The 21,799-nt window shown below is 39.7% G+C and overlaps 1 protein-coding gene across 2 annotated transcripts in view; it reads right to left on the bottom strand.

Moving 5' to 3' along the window:
- Positions 1–21,799, bottom strand: part of ATP10B (ATPase phospholipid transporting 10B (putative)) — a 154,550-nt gene that overhangs the window by 33,746 nt on the left and 99,005 nt on the right. The window contains exons 2-6 of one of the 2 annotated variants that reach the window (XM_054842253.1): positions 20,132–20,425; positions 18,860–19,054; positions 6,237–6,441; positions 3,326–3,411; positions 496–602 (exon numbers count right to left, since the gene is read on the bottom strand). In XM_054842253.1, the coding sequence (XP_054698228.1) occupies positions 496–602; positions 3,326–3,411; positions 6,237–6,441; positions 18,860–19,054; positions 20,132–20,406 (868 nt within the window). In that variant the 5' untranslated portion in view covers positions 20,407–20,425. Of the gene's footprint in view, positions 1–495; positions 603–3,325; positions 3,412–6,236; positions 6,442–18,859; positions 19,055–20,131; positions 20,443–21,799 lie in introns of those variants that run through there. The other variant, XM_054842252.1, reaches the window with a different exon arrangement.

Genomic DNA, 21,799 nt, shown 5'->3' on the forward strand with positions numbered 1-21,799 from the left:
CTGTTCTCACTGCCGCCTGTGTGCTGGCACTGGCACGGCTTGGCTTTGTGATGATTTCTTTTTTTTTTTTTTTTCTGGATAGATCTTCAGCAGCATCAATTTCTGCCCCGAGGAGCCAGTGAGACCTCCCTTAGGGCAGCCGTGTAGATTTTATGCCAGATGGAGTTAGTATTATAATCAGAGCTGCAGAGCTGAGAGTTAAACTCACCTTAGCAATTTTTGACTTGTCTGGATATTTTTGCAAGATATTGCGAAGACAGCAAGATATTTGACATACACAAGGATACTGTCGCTTGCCAGAGACCCAGCGCAGGACTCTGGGCTTTGGAGATGGACAAGTAATACCTTTACTTCAAGAAGTTATGTAATTTTCCCATGCACTACCAGTTCTTAAAACAAAACGTCAAATTCTGGTGCAATATTAGACTACACATATTTACTTAAGGATACGTACAGGGAAATTCTATGTTTAGCTAGACAGAAAGTACATCTTACCCGCATATATAACAATTCCTATTGCAGCCTCAGTATTTCTGATTGTACACCCACGAAGCAAGAGGCTTTCAATGTTAAAACCAATCCGTTCATGATTTGGCTGCTCCCTAGAAGAAATAAAATAAAGCAATGCATTTTTCTGTTCTAATATAGTATTCAACAAAATTTTTGTGTGCATGCCTATTTCAAGGTGAAATCAAGGAACTGTGAAGGCGCTATTTTGCTTGTTTTTCACTCAGCTTCAGTAAAGATTCCAGTAAGAAGTTACAGAGAAGTCCAAGAATCTCTCTTAAAGACCACTTGCATGGTGTGTGTATCCTGATGTCGATATGAAGCAAGCTTGGCTTTCATTCAGTACTTTTTCTGGCAGATTCAGTATCTCAATTGAAGCCAAGATACATTATGCAACTTCGTTCAGATGACATTCTTTTACAAAGCTGAGCAGGGTTTGCCTGCTGGTAGAGGTTCAGATGAATACATCTTCACCCTGCAAGAGCCTCGGTCTCTCTGTCAGCCACCAAAAGGCTTCTCATCTTTGTGAACCTCAGTTCACTTGAACAGTCTCTAGGCTGAGGCTCTCTTCCTCACTCTCACACTGGATGGAAGACTTTTCGTCCTGGCTGAAGATGTCCCATCACACACCAGATCCTTCTGCTAGCAGAACAGACCAATGAAAACTTAATGGAAATTGTAAGGCCATTGCTCTGTCAGGCAGGCGATCCATTACTGGCCTCTGACAACAAAAGCATAAAGCTACTTTCGCTCACAGTTTTTATTATATACTGTGGTAGGCTCCTTCTGAGATCTTTACCAAAGCTGAGATTTTTCACTTCAGTCACTCCATCTGGTTTTGTTATGTAAATATCAGCATAAGAATTTTTTTTCTAGAATATGTATCTTTTACTACTTTCTATTTGCTATTTGGCATTGCATTTACCAGTAAATTGCAGCATCATTTAAATGGAGGGCAAGGTTAGGTGCTATCTCAGAGCTAAGTACAGTTCAATGTCTGCGTGCAGCTGCACATGATGACGTGACGTCAAACTACACAAGTGAAATGGTTTACAACCTACAGCTGGTAGAATTCTAAAAAAAATAATGCCAGAAACCTGCTTTTCTGGGAATCTAGATTCAGTCTTCATGAAGTCATTTAACAGAAGCCTTCTTGTAGCACCTTGAGCAGAATTTGCTGTGGTCAGGCACGTCAGATGGATATCACTAAGTTCTTTCTTATCAGTTTTAGCAGGAAGAGTACTGCTACTCTTTTATAGCAAGGCAATAGAGCCTCAATAATTTATTAAGGGTTCTTGGAGAAAAATGTAACCTGTTCCGAGTAATTTGTGTTTACAAAATAGCTCAAACAGCAGCAGACCAAAGACAGAAACTCCACTAAATGTCAGTAAATAATTTTCCCTGCGTATTATTTCATCTACTCCTGAAGTGGTGAGAGAAAGGCAACTAATTCCATATTCCACCGAGCAGGTGAGATAATAGGCATTTCCAAAAGAGATTTCTGCTACAGACTTTCAACAGAGATTTGAAGATTTTGAAGTCAGTCCTGGGTCCTAAGGGTGTGTATTTGTGTGTGTTTTCTTGTGACATATCACCTGCGTTTCTATAATCTCAGTGCTCTTGTGCCATGCTACAGCAGGCTAATTGGAAGGATTGCTTCAATTTAGATTATACCCAATGGTCCTCAAAGCCAGCAACCACAGCCAGCGATCAATACAAACTTGACCTCTTTTTCCCTTTTAAGATATCACAGTAGAGGGAAAATGGCATTGCTATTAGAGGCATCATTCTTACAGGGCATAAATTCTCAAGACCAGATTAAGCACGGCCAGTGCTAACAGGTGAGAGCCCTCTGGTTTACTCACCTTAGAGGATCCGGCCATTTGCAGCTACTCCAGGTGCAAGACTCTCACTGCATTCTTGCAGAGACATTAACTCCTCGCAAACTTAACAAAGCTGGGGCATGGATAGGGGTGCTGGCACAGTCATACAGTTAAATTATTTGCATAACGTGGGGCATGCGTTTGGTCTGGGGCAGCGGGCATTTCAAACAATTCTCTGCTGGGGCATGGGCATCAGCATGGACCACCTGCTCTGAAGAGGGCCTTGGGAAACAGCTGCCCTGTATTTGAGGGTAAGAGGGGTTTAGGACATGAGCCATGCCATACAAATTGGCCTTATAGCCAGGGAATGGGCTTAAATCTGCTGAATTTGCTAGTATAGATTTCCCTGTTACACCTGTGTCAGAATTATTTAACGAAGAAAGAACATAAGGAACAGAGGATGTGGCTTTTTCCTCACATACATAGGTTTACACTAAAACAAAAAAGCTCACTCTTTTATACTAGTCTAACACATTGGTTCAGTAGGGTTGTTCTTGCTTGCTTGCTTTTTCTAGCTGTAAGAACAAAATCTGATTTGTTTATTAGATCCTGGATACCTTTTTGCTGGGGCCATAAATATGAAGAAACTAGAGCCATGCAGCTGAATATCTTTAAACATTAGGGAGGATTGAGATTTAAAATCTACCCTAGCCTAACCCTTAGGTCAAACATAAATGAGCTTGTATCTGAATTCTGAAAAGAGCTGAAGCCTTGTGAGAACAGTTTGTACGAAACAACCGCAAATTCAACGTCAAGCCATGGTCCTGCCTTGCCTCAAAACACAGATTCCAGTCTACATTTTATATTGACTTCTGAATCCAGGAACAGATAATAGTGACGTCCATCAATTTCTGCACAATATGTTCTGCCCATCCAGTTTCTCCAAGAGAAATATTAAAGTTCAGATACAAAAGGCATTTATGGATAATGCTTACATGTATCCTTTGAATTTATTGAGATCATTGTTAGGCATTTCACAGATGATGGTGTTTTGGAAAAATTCAGGTTCAAATGAAGTATTCTGCAAGAGGAAACACACTGAGAATGAGTGTCAAATCCAATGAGTACTTGAAGTGCTAAACACTGAGAACAGCTAAATACAGGCACCAGGACAGTTGGGGGCTGGAGCACTTGCCCTACGAGGACAGGCAGAGGGGGTTTAGCTCATTCAGCCTGAAGTAAAGCTTCAGAGGGGCTGAGTGAAGATCTGAGATTTTCCTTTCTTGGATTAACAACTGGTTAAATTACATGAAGAAAAATGCTGTGTACTGGACAAGACATCAGACGCCAATTAGTGAAAACATCTGTCTTCATTTAAAGTGAATGTAACAAAAAGTTCAAATTATTTATGAAACAAAACCAGCCTTCAACCAAAAGCAAGCTCAAATGAAAATAATTTCAGGATTTGTCAGGATTTTGAAATATGTTAGAAGAGTTATGTTACAGGCCAAGATGGTATAATCATAAAATAAGAGCCCACACATTTGAATAAATGCATTCAAATAATAACATATAAATAATAAATAATAATGTATCACATTTGTATACCTTCTGACCCATGTGGCTGAATATTTTTAGAATCTCCAAAAGAAATATAATTCACCACTCAATCTTGTTCAACCCAGTCAACTCGACAGGAAAATCAGTACATATTTGGTTGTGCTAGAAATATTTGTACAACAGGAGAACAGGAAGACAAAAGTCACCTGAGAGCTCATTACTGATGAAGAAACCTAATAGGCTTCTAACTAGAAAGGGGTAGAGAAGTATGATTCTTCTCTCAAAATTTTTTCTTTTTATGACAAGAATTTTACATTTGAAAATTCAAGTCAGAAAATGGCATAAAAGGGAAAAAAAAAATCCTTCCTCTCAGTCTTTCGCAGGTATGTGAATTCAGTATTCCTAAGCATATCCTAAACAAAGAACTAACCCTAGTTCATACGTATTTCCTCCCTCCTTGAAGTGTCACACTTTATAGACACAATTAAATCTGAGTCAGTTTTATGAAGCACATAAATCACAAGACTAAACAAAGCTGAAAGAACAAGGAAGAAGAGGGCACACTAAAACCTGTACATGTGATATTTAGCACACGCGTTTTTTTTAGCCACCGTGCTGTTTACACTAACACATTAAAATAACAGGGTAATATAGTTGACCGTGTAAGCTCCGACCTTCCTGAGCACTGGCTATCGCCACGGTCAGAACCGCCTTCCACTCTGCCAACGTAACGAGACTTTGTAAGTATAAACACCTCTGGGCATATGGTTTACCCAAATAATAACTCAAATTGTAAAGAAAATAACCATGAGTAGGCAGCCTGAAGCATAATTCAGTGTGTGAGGATTTTCTGATTTAAAGAACGACTTCCTCATATTATAAATAACTAAGGCAAAAGGTTGTGTTTTGTATGATAGTAGAGCACTCTCTTTTCCTCTAAAAGCAAAAATACAAAATTTAATAAGTAAATTATGACCATTTGACACAAATGTAGCATTTTTATTTTTTCTACTTAAGCAAGCAGTTTATCGGGGTTTTTTTGATAAATCTCTACATATTAAAAATTTTCAGTGTTTCTTAGGAAAAAACTCTCTCCCTAATCATCACTGGAAAGAACCGGAAAAGGTATGCTTTATACTACGGCATCCACAACTTGAAAAAGCCCTCGCTTGTGTGCAAAGTGATTTCCATTTGAACAAAGAAGAAAGTAACACTGGAGCAGAGTACCTGACCACAACTGGCCGTGGAAATAGCGTACTTTAATAAATCTGGTTGCTCACTGGCAGCTGCGTCTCACCCACCAATAACCGCAGAAGTTCTTCCTAATGGCACTCCTACTAATGACTAAATAAATGGATGTAATTCCTAGAATTACCTGCCAGCTTTCTAGAGTTCCTGTCTGCCGATTCCAGCGAAACAAAATATTTCTCTTCACATGCTACAACTTAAATTTTTCCTGTGTTATTTGAAAAACTGCCCTGCTCTGTTTGAAAAGATATTTAAAAATGTAACAACTACAACTCTCCCTAAGTCATATTTTCTTGTTTCCTTCAGGTTTATCAAACAGATGTCAAGAGAATATACCAGCAAAGTGTTTGTAAAAAGGAAATGATACGGCCTATGGAAAAAAAATGCATGCAAACTGAATTAAAAGCATTCAAACTGAATCTCTGCTAACAATCAAACTGATGTCAAACCGACCAGTTTTATTTAACTTTTCACATTTTAGTTTACCTTGAGTTCCTATTCAATTGTTTATTATACTCCTAGAAAAGGTTTCGTTATCTCATTACAACTTCACGTGCCTCGGAGCAGTTCCTAGCTGAAAGCCGTAGGTCTGCCTGCCTCGCAAACGCGCGATGGTCCCTCAGCGGCAGCAGAGCAGCACAACCCAGCAGGAAGCCTGCGGCCACTTTGGGAGGGGGCCGTGAGCTGTCTTCCAATGCCCATGCAGAAATAATTCACCCAGCAGCAGCGGCTTTGCTGGGGGATGCGCTGTGTGCCGTGGCAGCCTGTGGGTACGGATGGCTTATACGCAGGAAAGACTCGCGGCTGCCCCGAACGGTGGTACCGTGCGCTGCTGCTTAAGCATCTGCTGATGCAGTTTGCTGCAAACAACTACTGTCTGAGATAATCTTCCTTTTCTACAGCCATCCCTGTGCCTTCGTCCCTTTTGGGACAAACTGCTGCTTTCCGCGCAGGCCTTAGCTCCAACAGCAAAACACTTTCACAGCTGTAGCGGCGCAACCAGCCCGTCAGAGCTGGTGCACTCCACGGCTGGAGCTGGTGTGCAAACGGGCCCGCACCAACCCTGCGCTGCGTGGGCTGCGTTTCCAGCACACTTACCTGGCCGGAGAACCCCATCACGACTCGTCGTTGTTTAAGGTTGGTCTCCCCATCGAGGTTGGCAGTTTCCAAGTGACAGATCCCGTTCTGATCGGAGGAGTACAGCAGTAGGATGTCGGCTGGGATGGTCTCGTTGCACTGCAGCTGCACAAAGTCCCCCACTCGGACATCTTTCCAGCATTTCTCAACATAAGCACGTTCTTCCCTGTTACGTTAAAAAACCATCATGGGTGAACAGTGACATTAGGAAGGCAGGCCTCCTGCTTAGTGGGGTTTCAGAAAAATAAAATGGGGATGGTGGCATATTGCTGTATTTTTTTTTTGAAAGACACAGAACAACAGCTAGAAATTAATGATTGAGACACTTCCATAGTATCATTTCACCATATATCACGTTCAAATAAAATCTTTACGTGGAATAAAAAGAAACTACAACAAAAGTTCTCTTTCATTCTAATATTAGCCCTATAATGTTCACAGCAAAAAAGTGAACAACAGAAAGTTGTTCAGGCTAAAAGAGATGTTTTAAAGTATCTTATTCAAGAAATTTAAACTTTTCACAAAAAAACCCCCAAAAACCCCATTATTTTTGACTATGTGACTATTTCCCATAGCAACATACAGATCCTGAAAGAAACAAACTGCTATCTCAGGTACGTTTGTTTTAGGTCTCTCTGGTTTGCAGCTCTCAAAAGGTAATTACAAATCTTGAACTTAGCCCACAGAAACAACTTCAAGAGGTAGAACAGCAGGCAAACGATCCCTTAATATTAAGGAAAAAAATGCAACTAGAGTCCGAATGTAATGGAAAAGTTAAGATAAGAAATAAAGAGCTTCTAAATGAAAAAAAAAAATTAAAAAAAGGAAAAAGAGCCTTGAGGTTCAAGGAAAAGAAATTACTATTTCATCAACAAACTGGTGCTCAGTGGTTCACGAAATGGCAAACTTTTTTTGACATCATTATCTTTTCAATAATTGGTCCTTCAGCTGCTCTTAATCATCTAAGCAAACTGAAAACTGCACAATAAGCTTTAAAATTAGTTAATGGGAAAACTGCATGGGCAACAATGGCCCAGTTCCTCTAACTCTTTGAGAGGAAATTATTTTTTTAATATGAATAATAGAATCATCTTATGTCTTGTTCTGTGAGAGGGAAAATGCTGGTGATATTTTAGCAGACAGAGAGCAAAAGGCTTTTTGTAATGACTCGGAGTCTCATTTTTGCTTAAGTTTTTAATCATCTTCATCTATTGCCTGAAGAATACTGTCTCTCAATTAAGCGTTTGTATCACCAGAAGGGGAGCAGCGATATAGTGGATGAAGCGTTTTGCTACAGGTGAAAGCACACATCCAAGCACAGCTTCAGAGACAAGCCCAAGGCCACTTCCCGCTAACCTACTTTCCTGTCCTTCTGCGAAGGAGAGCCAGCCCCGACGCTGGCAGGCAAAGCCTCGCTCTTGGCTGATAGCCTTATGTGCAAAGCAACGTGAAATAACAGCTTCCTGCAAAGGTTACGCACACGCTCACATTCTGTGCGTTTCCCAGTGGTATCCACTTCTTATTCAAAAAAAAAAAAAAAAAACCCCAAATCCTAACTATTTAAATCTCTGTAATGCTAGATGTGAGCTGCTTACTAAATAATGGTATTGTAGCAATAGTTTTTCCCTCTTACATTAATTTTTCATTCTTCTTCTGTCTCTTTCTGCTTATCTGCATGTCCTTTTTTTTCTTTTGCTCAACAGCAGACATAAAAGACCACACCAAAGAACAGAGGTTTGTCGTAAGTTAATTTGATGTTGCTGCACATTTAAAAAAAAAAATCCAGATCAATTTCTATTTGAAAAGTATTTCAGCAGGTGCAAGTTGAGTGTTTATTGCTGTACAAAGTGGATACTAATGGTAATATAGCAAAACAACTATGTAACTCTGAATCCTCCCCATGTCAAATGCTTTCCAGGTAGAACTTCTTAATTTGTTTGTTCAAAACGTAAAAATTAGAGTAGAGAAGCAGTTTACGGCAAGCAGATGGCTTGTCTTGCAATCCTGGACATTTGGATACCGTATATAGTTTGCAGATAATGTTTGCTATGACTTCTGCAGGGCAATCCTACCTCTCTGTACGTCAACTCTTGCACAATTCTGAACTTTATGGAACACACTTCCGATTTTTTTTCTGCCCACAAAATGCTATAGAAGGGCCTTGCCCATCTGGCTGCCTTCCACATCAGCCTTAACAAACCAGGTTAGCAACAATAATCCACAAAAATCATAGATTTGCAATATTTTTTCAATAATTCCCCATGAAACGTACATTACACATAAAGCTTCAAGTTCTGCCCATTCACTAATTGCAGAGGAGACGGTGAGTCAGAAAAGCCAAACGACCTCTCTCAGATCAGAGGCAAAACGTTATTGAGCACAGGGACTAGAGTTCAGCAATTGCTAGAATCCCAAACCTGCGTTCAGATGAATAGACTGTTCCTCTCTCCCAGTGAGCACTGAATTTGGTAAAGAAACACATTTTCTTCTCCTGAAAGAACTATTCAGCTGGAGCTGTAAGATTAACAATTTCCTACAGTACAAAGGTTTTCTACAACTTTGTAGAGAATTACCAATGGATGAAAGGAAGAAAAGCACTTCGCAAGGAGCCTGGTGCACCCCACAGCAGCGCTGGCCCAGTTGCCTAACAAGATTTTTCAAACAAAGCAGTTTCCTTTTAGCAATTCTTGTAACTGGGAACACTGCCGGTTTTCTGTTCAGTGATTAAAGTTCACAGCACAAGCTCCGGTTGCTAAATAAACAGAGGAGCTTCGTAAATCTAAGCTGATCTGATGAGAAACATGTAAGAAGGGCAAACGCATTTGTCCAATAAAATAAACAAGATGTGGTAGTTCTCAATAGGTGGAAAGCTGGAAATCTGATTCTTATAGCACGTGGCATCAGGGCTGTGGCACATTATAGACATGATCTAAGACAAAAGTTTCTCAGTACTTTCTCTCCTTTACCAGTCCATTTATCAACAGCACACTTAAAAAGTGTTCCCTTGCTGTCCTGGCATGGTGGTAGCATGACAATGCCCATCGGAGGATAGTGCAGACAAAAAGAAGCAGTTAGCGCTGAACAAAGTGAAGTCTGCCAGAATTTGTTATTGGACTCATCATATCTGACCAGAAGGCCTGAACTAAATAGAGTTTATGAAGTCATTTCTGGGAAGAAAGGATCATAAAAAAATCCTGCTGTGGTTGGAGATTGTGGGGGAACATGAATAAATTATTGACTTTGTGTCAACAATTTCATTTCACATTCTTGGGTTCAATAAAGATAAATTTCAAACAAAAACTGGGTCAAAATGGATGGCGAATTTGAGCTAATAAAAATTATTGTTCTGCTCCCCAGAGAAGAATAAATGAGTAATTTTTCATGTACACTCCACAGTATGTCTGAGTCCTAGATTGTCTTAGAGAAAGATATTCAGAAAGCTTTATCACCTAGAAGTACAGCACCAACCAATTAGTTCAGTGAGCATTACTTCCTTGAATCACTGCAAGCTCCATCTCAGGATCCTTTGCAGCTCGAAATAAAGACATTGGTTGCTCTATCTTTCATCCCCTAAATTGCCACTAGGTTATAACTCTTAGAAAAAAAAAAGTATCATGAATAGATGAAACCAAATGTTTGTACTTTATCATATGTAAATGTTTGGAAATGGCCCCCCTCAAGCATCATCTGCTTTATAAAAAATGCTCATGTTCTGAGGTTCTCAGTTCTACACAGACAACAGATAGAATCACAGAGCTACTTACACATTATAGTCTATTTTTGCAAATAGAAATCCCCCACATTTTCATGCTATCAAAGATTATACCAGCTTTTACATGGAAAAACCTCACAAAATGTTTTCAAAGACCACTTTATGGCCATGTCCTTAAGGTTAGGAGCCACTGCCATAAGATCAGGTTCAAGAGTGTCTAAGGGACCTGGAGGTGCACATTTCCATGGGACCTGATGAGATGCATTCACAGGTCCTGAGGGAACTGGTGCATGAAATTGCTACGCCACTATCCATCTTATTTCAGAAGTCATGGCAGTCTGGTGAAGTTCCCACTGCCTGGAAAAGGGGAAACATAACCCTCATTTTTAAAAAGCGAAAAAAGACGAGAGGAACTACAGGCTGGTCAGTCTCACCTCTCTGCCTGGCAAGATCACGGATCAGATCCTCCTGGAAATTATGCTCAGGCACATGGAAAATAAGGAGGTGATTGGTGACAGCCAACATGGCTTCACTAAGGGCAAATTGTGCCTGACAAATTTGGTGGCCTTCTATGATGGGGTTACAGCATTGGTGGACAAGGGAAGAGCAACTGATGTCGCCTACCTGGACTTGTGCAAAACATTTGATGCTGTCCTGCACAACATCCTTGCCTCTAAATTGGAGAGACATGGATTTGACGGATGGAGCGCTCAGTGGATAAGGAATTGGCTGAATAGTCGCACTCAAAGAGTTGCAGTCAATGGCTTGATGTCCAGTTGGAGACAAGTGGCATTCCTTGGGGGTTGGTACTGAGACCGGCACTGTTCAACACCTTTGTCGGCAACATAGACAGTGGGATCGAGTGGACCCTCAGCAAGTTTGCCGGCAACACCAAGCTGTGTGGCATGGTTGACACGCTGGAGGGAAGGGATGCCATCATGGTTGGGGCAATCCCAAACACAACTGCAGGCTGGGTGGAGAATGGATTCAGAGCAGCCCTGAGGAGAAGGACTTGGGGGTGTTGGTTGATAAAAGCTCAACATGAGCCAGCAACGTGTGCTTGCAGTCCAGAAAGCCAATCATATCCTGGGCTGCATCAAAAGAAGTGTGACCAGCACATGATTCTGCCCCTCTACTCTGCTCTTGTGAGACCCCACCTGGAGTACTGCATCCAGCTCTGGGATCCCCAACACAAGAAGGACATGGACCTATTGGAGCGAGTCCAGAGGAGGCCATGAAGATGATCAGAGGGCTGGAGCACCTCTCCTACGAGGACAGGCTGAGGGAGTAGGGGTTGTTCAGCCTGGAGAAGAGAAGGCTCCAGGGAGACCTTACAGCAGCCTTCCAGTACCTGAAGGGGCCTGCAAGAAAGCTGGGGAGGGACTGTTTACAAGGGCTTGTAGAGATATGACAAGGGGTAATGGGATTAAGCTGAAGGAGGAGAGATTTATATGAGATAGTAGAAAGAAATTCTTCCCTGTGAGGGTGGTGAGGCACTGGCACAGGTTGCCCAGAGAAGCTGTGGATGCCCCACCCCTGGAAGTGTTCAAGGCCAGGTTGGATGGGGCTTTGGGCAACCTGGGCTAGTGGAGGGTGTCCCTGCCCATGGCAGGGGGTTGGAACTAGATGGTCTTTAAGGTCCCTTCCAACCCAAAACATTCTATGATTCTATGATCTCCTGAAGATCTCTAGCTCTTGCATGGCTGAAGGTGCATTCCTATGACATCCACAAAGAATGAACTTTGCTCAATTAAAACATGAATTATTTCTTATACAAGTAGCAATATGAATAAATTACAACGATTTCAGGATTATTATCTGCTATATCAGTGCAGCTTACTATCCATCAGGAAATATCCAATGCCTCTCCCTGGCTTAATGTCAAACATGGCTATATTGTTCTCTGTAGGGGGCTATCACTGGCAGTGGGCATCCTCTGCTCTACTCTGTCATCTGTATAACTTTTGTATGTGCTTCAGGTATATGGAATTTCTGTACCTAGTTTAACTATGGATACCTGAATTAACAGTGGGTTTTAGTGAATGCACAGACAGTACCTTCTGTTTGTGCAAGCTGAGGCACTCTTCAAACTACAAGTGAGCTGAGAAAATGGCCTAAAGCAACAGTACACTCAGGTTTGTTATGTCACCATGCAACTGCTTGAAATCTGTGGTACCAAAATTATGAAGAAATAATTAAAACGGGTATTTTAATCTTATGGTGAACATGCTGGTTGTGTGGTGAAGAAATATGTGACATGCTGAACTGACTAAATGCAAAAGAAAAATGTCAAGTTTTCAACACTCATCTGGTCCAGGCAGCAGTACTTAAAAGTCAAAGAGCAGCGAGCTAGTCAGTCAGTGTGTATTGCTACAGTGAGGATCCTTGGTCTCCATGGAAGACCTTCAGCCCCCCGGCTGATGAAATTCATGCACCATTCAGAGACGGTACCTCTGAGGTACAGAAGCTTCGATATTGCTATGCCCAAGAAAAGTGATTGCAATTTTGCCTGAGAGAATGTAGTGAGACTTCAAGTGGGCCACAGGATTGAGACCCTCTTTTTTTTTGGTGTATAAAATGAACCCGTTAAAGCCTCCAGCAGGATCCTAGTCTTTAAAGTTATGCTTTGTTAGAAAACAAAAATAATAAAGCAGAAAGAAAAGGCTCTTTAACAAGTGAAAACTCAGTACTGCTGAACAAGGCTTTAAATGAAAGCATTGACGACAAATCTCTTTTTGCTTACTGTGCCCTTGGCAGGATGGTATTTTCCTCTCATCCTGCTTTCTAGTCTACAAACTTTCAGGTTCGCTCTGGGTTGAACGAGCTACATATGATGTTTTCTGGGTCCAGAGAAAAGCTGTCTTTTTCTTTCACCTCTGAGATTTGACAGTAGGTCAGGTCCTGTTTTCCAGCACGCTCCCTGCCCTTCTCTGCTGTCCTCCAGATGCCACAGACCTACCGTAACCTGTAGGCAAGCAGATCTCCACACTGCTGACACAGAGATTTCCTAAACAATGAATCTTACATTTGCCTCATAAATTACATTGAATTACAAAACTGCAAGCAACTGAAATATTTTAATTCTCTTTCAAACCAGTAAGTCTAGCTTAAGCCATTTCCAGTTTTTAGCTGTTGGCAGTTCTGGCTTTGTGCAACGCAGAGATGAGTTCTTTGGTTTTTCCTTATTTCCACATCACTGCTCCAGGACTACCCCAGAGTTAGTGCTGATGCAGAAGCCTTTAAACATTCTAAAACCTTACACTAAGCAGATAAACAGCCACAGCAAAAGTCAGCCTGACTTTTTTGTATCACAGACATCAGTAGACCTACTGAGCAAGAGGAGACTGATGCTTGTAGGAACTACTTGAAAACCACAGGGACTGAAAGCATGACACGGGAACTTTCTATTGAAAGAGTAATCAGGCTATCTCACTTAGGATGCCTGTTGACTTACCTAGTTATCCAACAACTCCACAGGATGAGTCAAAGCATATAAACTAGGCTTCTTTGAGTCACTGTCTCAGATATTTGAGTTTAGGTGCTTAAAATTAAGCAATGTGGATAGCTCAAATAATGCTTTTATGGCTGCTGCTACCTGATGTACGTGCATTCATTCAGGCGTGTTGCTGTGCTATCTTGAACTGTGCACAGTGCTTGTATTTGTATCTGAGACACTGAGAAAAAAATAGGTTAAATCTTCCAGAAATGTGAAATTGATGTAAAAACCTGTCTGGCTGCTCTGGAGTATTTACAGACCATTATAGCTTAATCCTAAGGGTACTTCAGATCCAGGCCATACATTAATTACATATCAAGTAGTTCCTTGAACATTACAGAGCTTTAAGAAAATGAAATAATAGTTTTTAGCAACTGTTGGGTTTACATTCACTTTTGTATACGACATTCAGTGCCGGCCCTTGTTAGTAAGTTAATGACAAACTGGAGAGAGTTCAGAGAAAAGTAACCAGAGTAGGTTTGGAGGGGCTGACTGACAAGAAAGATGAAGAGAGTGATCTATATACAAATATTGACTAAAAGGTTTCTGGGCGTAGTAAAATGAACATGATAAAAATCACACATATTTGAAGATTATAATTAAATATTATGGATGAAGATTAACCAATTAAGAGTTGCATGAAATGAGGTGACTTGAGGAATTTGAATGCAATTAAAGAGGGATAATAAAGCCTAATATCATAGAAAATGCTTTGACGATTTTATTGGAAAATTTTAAAGCAGACAAAGTATATTTTAAAGAATACCAGGAGAAAGCAGGCAACAAAACATAGGTCCGTACCATCTGCAATTGAATTTTTTGTTCTCTTCTTTTGGTGTTTTGTGATTCATTCTGACAGTACAACAGTTTGAACACAATTATTATGATTCCAAAAGCTTTGGTTCAGAAATTAAAATCTTCACAATCAAACACCACATCTAAGTTATTGCATCTCCTCAAGACACTTTAATGCCTAGGAATTGTCTCCCATTTCCTCAATTAAACATTCTTTAAATATGCTATTTGAAGTGTCTTTTCCTTCATTTGACTAGCAGACTAGATTACCCATTCCAGCTGATCTCTGTGAAAAGAAAATGAGAAGAAATGTGTTTACAGGGCAGCCTATTTAAATTCAACTTGCTCTGTGCTGAAAGAAGGCAAGTTACTGCATTTTCCCATCTTTAAGAGAATCTCGAAGAACATTCAGCATTTGGAAAAGACTGTTCTGCCTTTGTATTTATTTTGAAACAGGAGCCAGAGTTCTTGTTCTTGTCTTGAAATCTGAATTAAAGACATATACTCTCCAAGATTAACACTTAAAATCTAAGTAATTTTTCGTCTTAGGATAGAAGATCAGTTGCTCTATTAAAAAGAATTCTTTGCTGCCACAAGATTAACAAAATTTGCAGTGTCTTGAAAAAGACTTTCACCTTTGTTAAAAATTACCTACAGCAGGTGATTCATAAGGAAGAAAATTAGAAGACATCATGCTCTTCTATGACACTGCAGCTAGCAAGAAGAACAAGAAATATCAGCTTCCCAAAGCGCTATAGAAGCCTGATTAAAATTATTCATGACATAATAAGTTGTAGCTACTGATCTGATGGTAATTGTAATTACCCATGATTTTTCCAGACAGGATGAATGCTATAGTCTGAAGGCCTCCTCATTTTCCTTTCTCTTACATCACCTTTGGGCCATAAAACTTTGGTGAAAGACAAGATTCCAGACAAGCTTTACTCATAGGTCATAGTCTTTTTTAATGGGATGGGATAACCCATTTTAAGACAAGCTCGTGCCAAGTTTCTGCATAAGAAAGTATTCATGGCTATAACTTGAATCTGGATTTGTACATATGTTGTAATCCCATGATGGACATTTTTGTCTTGTACAAAACAAGTTTTATTGTTTTCCTCACTTCTCAGGTTCCCATGGTAAAAGGCTTTTAGATATACATTAACATGGTTGCTTTAACCAAAGAGGAAACAAATAAGATTCCCATGCAGATCCATTCATTACTGTAGCACCTATTCTCTTTCATACTGGTTTTATCAAGTGTTAACAAACAATCCATTGCCTCATGGATTAATGCAACATTGAAGAGATTAAAAAAATCCAACTAGATTGCAACCTCAAAAGGCAGAAGAAGCAATTTTGCCACCTACCCAAAGAGCTACAATTACTGTTGGTCTTCATTGTGGAAAATGAAGAACTCTTAAATGAACAATATTTAGAAACTTGTAAAATGTCTGCTTTTCGGACAAGTTGGCAAGGAGAGCAGTGCCATTTTGTTTCTGACAAGTCATTATCTATATGTGGAGATAAGTTTAGCCCCCAAAGAAGCAAATCCATTGTTTTCTTGTTTAACCAGCAGGATATAAAAATAAAAATCTGGCGAACACATACAAGAGAAACAAACAGAAATGACAGCACTGTATGATAAAAGCCAGAGTTCTGCAAGATCTTGCTTGTGAAAGCGTACATTATATAAAGCATTGTTGATTAATTTGAGAGATCACAACCAACATTCAGGAAGATGGGAAGTTTTGCTTCTCTGACTCCCAGATGTAATATTTTAACAGGGAGAAGTAATTTTCCACTTTGCTGAGAGAACAGTTTTGATACAATAAAACATAATTCTCAAACTTCTGAAAGTCCTAAAAGCAAGAGGTCATGAAACATTTTGAAGAAGTGAGCACAGACACATGTAGTTAATTCATTTAGAGGTGACTGAACAGAGGCATATATTATTATCTCCCATTTTTAACTGCATTTTTACAGAGCTTTATTTTACATACAACCTAGTAAAAGAAATACAACTAAAAGCTAGCCTACAGTTTAGAATATAAAATTCAAAGTAGTTCAAAGGGCTACATTTTGAAGAGGCTTCTTGGCATCTAAGGATGCAAACAGGTCCCATGGCAGATCTTGTTCTGTGGTACCTTATACTGAGAGAATTAAGCTCTCTTGAAAATTCCTCAGAAATCCAGGTGCTCAGTAGCTATTTAAGCACCTGTTTTCACTGCACTCTGTGTTTAAGAAGCTGATAGCCACCCCAATACCATGAAACTCAAGCTTTCCCTCTCAGTCTGAACATGAGGTTTAAAGAAAAAAAAGAAATATCTTTCCCTGTATCAGAACAAATACCAGGTGTCAGGTAGTCCCTATGACTTTTCCCTCTTTTACTTAATCACTGTGATTTTCCAGCAGGCATTTATTAATTTTTAAACAAAAATGCATCACTATTGATTAAAGATCTCCAGCCAACTGTGTTTTGTAAAAAAAAAGCTGTACGAAACTCACCTGCTGTAAATGTAGCATCCCATATGATTGATTTCTTTGTCTAATTTATACCGCCGAAAGTCCTCCCAAGCATCTTTAATGGATGTAATGGCCATTATAACACAAATTGGGATCACAGAAACTTCTGGCTGGAAAGCATTCACCACTGGCACAAAATTCAGTAATGCGATAAGCACAAAATAAATATTGGCAAAGCGGTGAAACTGCTCATAGATATTTTTAGGGAGGAAAGTCAGGAAGGTATATTTTGTGGTCTTAATTTTGTTGGAGTCATAGTGTCTGTTTGGATTTTCCTTCCACTTCTTACTTCCAAAGGGCAAATTGGAGATGATCACTCGTTTATTTTCATTTTTCTTCTTTCTTTTCTTTACTTTTCCTCTCTTCTCCAGCTCTTCATTTTGGATTTCAGTGTCTGGAGAACCACATCGGCAGCAGGTTTCTTTGAAAAAATGTTTTTTCCATATCATTCTAGAAAAGCAGCCAGGAACACTTTTCCTTGACATCTTGCTTTCCTCTCAAAAAGTTGAATACCAACAAAATCAGAAGAGTTCAATAATCCGGACAAGCTCGCAAGTCGCTGAGAAAAGAGTCAAGATGTCCGAAGCCCAGAGCCGCGTCTGTTGGATTCCAACCTCCACCTGCCTAGGGACAGGTATCATCCTGACTCAGCACACCGGGTCCTAGAGCCTGCACCTCACATATGACAAAAGCATCCTGAATGTTTTGTTATTCCTGTTAGTATACGCCTGGAGGCCCCATTCAGAGCGTTTCCCTGGCATCGACTACCTGCTCACATGAAGTGGCTCTGTTCTAACTCAGAGCAGTGACAAAGCTAAGAACATACACACAATTTTCACGGTTTGCTCCATGAGTTTCGGAATCACTTTATAAGCCTGGGAGTTACCAGGAAGTTCAAAGGTAATGGGCAGAGCTCTGTGTCCTAGAAGTCAACAGAAGATTGCAGAAATACAGACGGTATTTCTCTCTTTTACTTCCTCTATCTACTACTTGTTTTCATGCCCATAACATGGATTATCAAACAAACCACCCCCTATGGTTTGGTAGTTGCGAGAATTATACATAGACATAGGCAATTAAAGGGCAGTTTACCTTGATTGCTCCTCAGCCTGACCCTTCTCCTCTGACAGACCTCCTGCTTCTGGACACCCAAAGCATCCCTCTCCCACACAGTAACCCCTTCCAGCCTCACACTTCTCCTTCCCATTAGTCCTTGTGTCTCTGACACAGAAGTATGTAGCATAGATGAGGGCTAATTTCCAAGAGAGCTAGGGAGATGTGTACAAACCATAGTAATTTCTTCTCTATAGCCTGAGCTTAAGGAGAGGTGAAAAAAGGAAGAGATCCAAACATTTAAACTTCTTTTAAACGAAGTCTATTGCGTTATGACAATCTAAGTAGTCTCAAGTCAAGTTAGTACTTGGACAAGAAACTCTGATGAAATCAAAATGTTGCAATAAGAATTGCACATGAAGAATATTTCTTCCCTCTGAGTCAGTACTGAGCAAACATCACAGCTGATCAGCGGGTGTTGTACCATCTCCAAAGCGAAACCGTGCCGTATTGATCACCTGTGTTTACTGGAAGTCCTACAAAAACTTTTTTCAGTTCCTGGTTATGCTTCACCCTGAATGTAGTTGACTACTGATTTTTGTATTAATGGTTTTAGCATGAAATGTCTGAAAGGCATTGCTTCAATTTGTTGAACAGCCCCAGCAATCCTTTCCAGAATTGGATAAGTTTCATTTTTCCTCCAGATCCTTCTCCTACCTGGAGAGGATGTTGTGCGTGTTGGCAAGCTGGTTTGGAAACGTGGAATGAAAACTTGAGTATCAGCACACACTGCTGAAATATGAAACAAAACTTCAGTGACATCAGGATGACTTAAGTGAGATAAATGAGGCATTTCTAAAGGCAGAACAAATCTCTTTTATAACAGCTTTTCCAAACTTACTATACTCCAAAGGGTCAGTGAGGGAATTATTGCAAATCAGATGAGCAGTGTCCACATTGCACACCAAATGCAAGGAAAAATAATGGGCTTAGTTTACTTACTTGTCATATACCCTGGTTTTAGAGAAGTTTATCATCTTATCAAATTGGTATTTTCTATAGTCTTCCATAGCATCCTTAATCATACTGGCAAGCAGCACCACAATCAGAGGCAGCATAGTAATCTCCCTGTGGAAGACTTCCACTTGTGGGAACCAGTTCAGAACCGCCAGAAAGAAAAAATAAAGATTACCCAGCCTAAAAAGGTATAAAATAAATTAAAAGTAGTCAGAAATTAGAATGTGTCCTTTTCTTAATCAACATACCCCATTTTGTGTCAAAGGAACATTAATCATTTCACTCCTCCACCCTCCTCTTCCTTTCCCAGAATGAATTAATCAGTTGCTTAACTGAGATGCTAATTTTTTTCTTTAGAAGAGCCTGTGAGATACATTTTCATAATATTACAGCTACCTTCATTTTTCCGCATATTACAAACGCTTTTTATCTCTAGGAACTAAAACTTTTTTAATGATCTCCCACTGCCTCAGTCTTGAAAATAAGCACAAAATCAAACTTAAGCCCAAAAAACCTTAAAAACCAAACCAATGTAACAGACTGTGTGTAAAAAACCACACGTTCAGAATCATGGAAATATCTCCATCAGGAATCCATGAAGGATTCCACAAGCGGAAGGTCAAATTATGAATGTGTAAATCTAATATACAGAATGAATATTTCAAAGCTAAAGATGGATATACAACTTTCATTTACCTTTATCGTAATGCTATTGCCCTGGGTATCTTACTGACACGATTCGTTATGCTGGTGGGGTACATAATTTCAAGCCAGCACTTGGAAAGAAACCTGACCTAGCACTGGCATATACATGTATACTGTTTGTAAGTCGGTAGATAAAGTCACTTGCAGGCCATTAAAAATGCACCAAAATTAATCTATGAGCCTCTGAAATCTACAGAATTTCACAGGTGTCTCAACACATCCAATGAATGTCTTTTCATGTTCTTAAAAATTAGAGGTTTATTCAACACAGAAACAGAAGGATTTTTAAATAAAAACTTGACATTTTTACATAGAAAACTGTTCCAGCATTCAAATGAGAAAGCTGGTCACAGCATCGGTTAAGCTCACCTAGCGTTTACTTGCCTTAAACCTCCTTTTCAGTGTGAATCCAGTGACATTTGGTTACAAATAATCATCACCTAAATTTTAGTTATGTGGCAACTACAAAAGCAGCCCTTCTCCATCACCCTCAAATATCACTGTTTCAGAGAGAGTTCTTAAAGCTCGTGTATCATTGAATGAATTTTTTACCTGTGAAACTGCTCAAAAAGATTTTGGGGCAAAAAAGTGAACCATGTATATTTTGTGGTCTGTATCCTGTTTCCGGAATAAAACATAGAAGCTTGTTTCCAGTCTTGCCACTGTCTCCCATTGTGGGGAAACACAATCCTCCATTTGTTTAAGGTGACTTTTGATTTGTCTCTGACAGAAACCAGCAGTGGCGTCGATTCTGATCGAGCCTGGGAGGGACTTTCAGCTCCTAGTCGCTGCCAGCGGTACAAAGCAGAGTCCACAGACAAAGCCATTCACAGCAGGGTTGTCAGGCTGAAAGACAAATGCATGACAAGGACTGAAAACCAATTCCGTTCTGATAGAAAATCCCCTTCGTGTCTTGCTAGCAGCGGTTTAAACCAGCAAACAATACTGTTCAGTGCATTACACGTCCAGTCTTCGAGCTCAGCACTTTCTGCAGAGAATGCACAGAATAAAAGATACAACAAAATCTTCAATATGGAAAAATCTATTTCTACCTCTGGGGAAAAAAAAATCCCAAATCTATTTTCTGTGTGTTATCACAGCAGACTAACATAGATAAAGCCAATTTAACAGAGGTGAATAATGGCTTTTCCATCACAAATTCTGTATCATTTTCTTCAGTCATAAACTGCCACCAAATCTATTCAGGCATTTCTCTTCAAATGTCTGACTTTCTCACAATACTTCTTCTATTCACACTTACTTACAAAGGGACTGGTTCAGGTGCTGAATCTTAATAGCTCAGATCATAAAGAACTGCAGCATCAGCTTAATCTCATTTACACTCACGTAACAGTTTTCCAGTCTCCACAGAAATCTGATTTGAATAGAAAATGCCAGGCAGCACTAAAACAACGGATGTTTTAATGGCTGGAAAGATAAAGGAATTAAATCTCCCAATACTAATCCTATTATCATTGAACGTGTGTCTTCTGACTTTCTCACATATCCGCAACTGCAATTGTGATCCAGCGTGCAGGACGCTCAGGCTCCAGCAGCGCAGGTGTAGATGCTATTATGTTCAGTCTAAACACAGTAAAATCTCAACCCAACAGCAGGAGTTTGAGGACTGGAGGCTGCCTTAGAACAACGAGGCACTAAATTGGAAAAAGCAAACAAAACAAAACAAAACAGGTGTTGGCCTTGTGCAACTTCAAGGTCCCACTAAACAAAACATGTGAACTGAACCCACCTCACTGAGACTGTGGGCAACACACAGAAAAAAATATTTAAACTTGGACAATGGTAATTTAAGATTAATTCACTGAAGAATTGGTTTAAACTTTATTTAATAGCAGCTGTATTTGAAGCAGACTGAGAATATCTCTACATGTTTGTACAAGTCTAAACACAGTTCAAATACATGAAACCTTTGAAATTATTTATAACTTTACTAACAGTGAGTCCTTTGTTTAGCTCTGCTTTTCAGCTTACTCTTCCAAAAAGTCTACCTTTTTCTGTATGCAATATCTGACTTCTTTTGGAAAAAAACTTAACCATATTTAAAAATAGGTACATGTTTGAGTCTTGGAAGGGGAAAAAGTATACTGTACTGAATTTCACTAATTTGAAGTGTGTTGTTTCATCAGCAAATAACAAGTATTGTTCATGCATTATAACTCACTAGCTGCTCAAAAAAACTTTAATTCAGTTTTCAGGTTG

The sequence above is a fragment of the Grus americana genome, chromosome 14, assembly GCF_028858705.1.
Source record: "Grus americana isolate bGruAme1 chromosome 14, bGruAme1.mat, whole genome shotgun sequence".
NCBI classification, from domain to species: Eukaryota; Metazoa; Chordata; class Aves; order Gruiformes; family Gruidae; genus Grus; species Grus americana.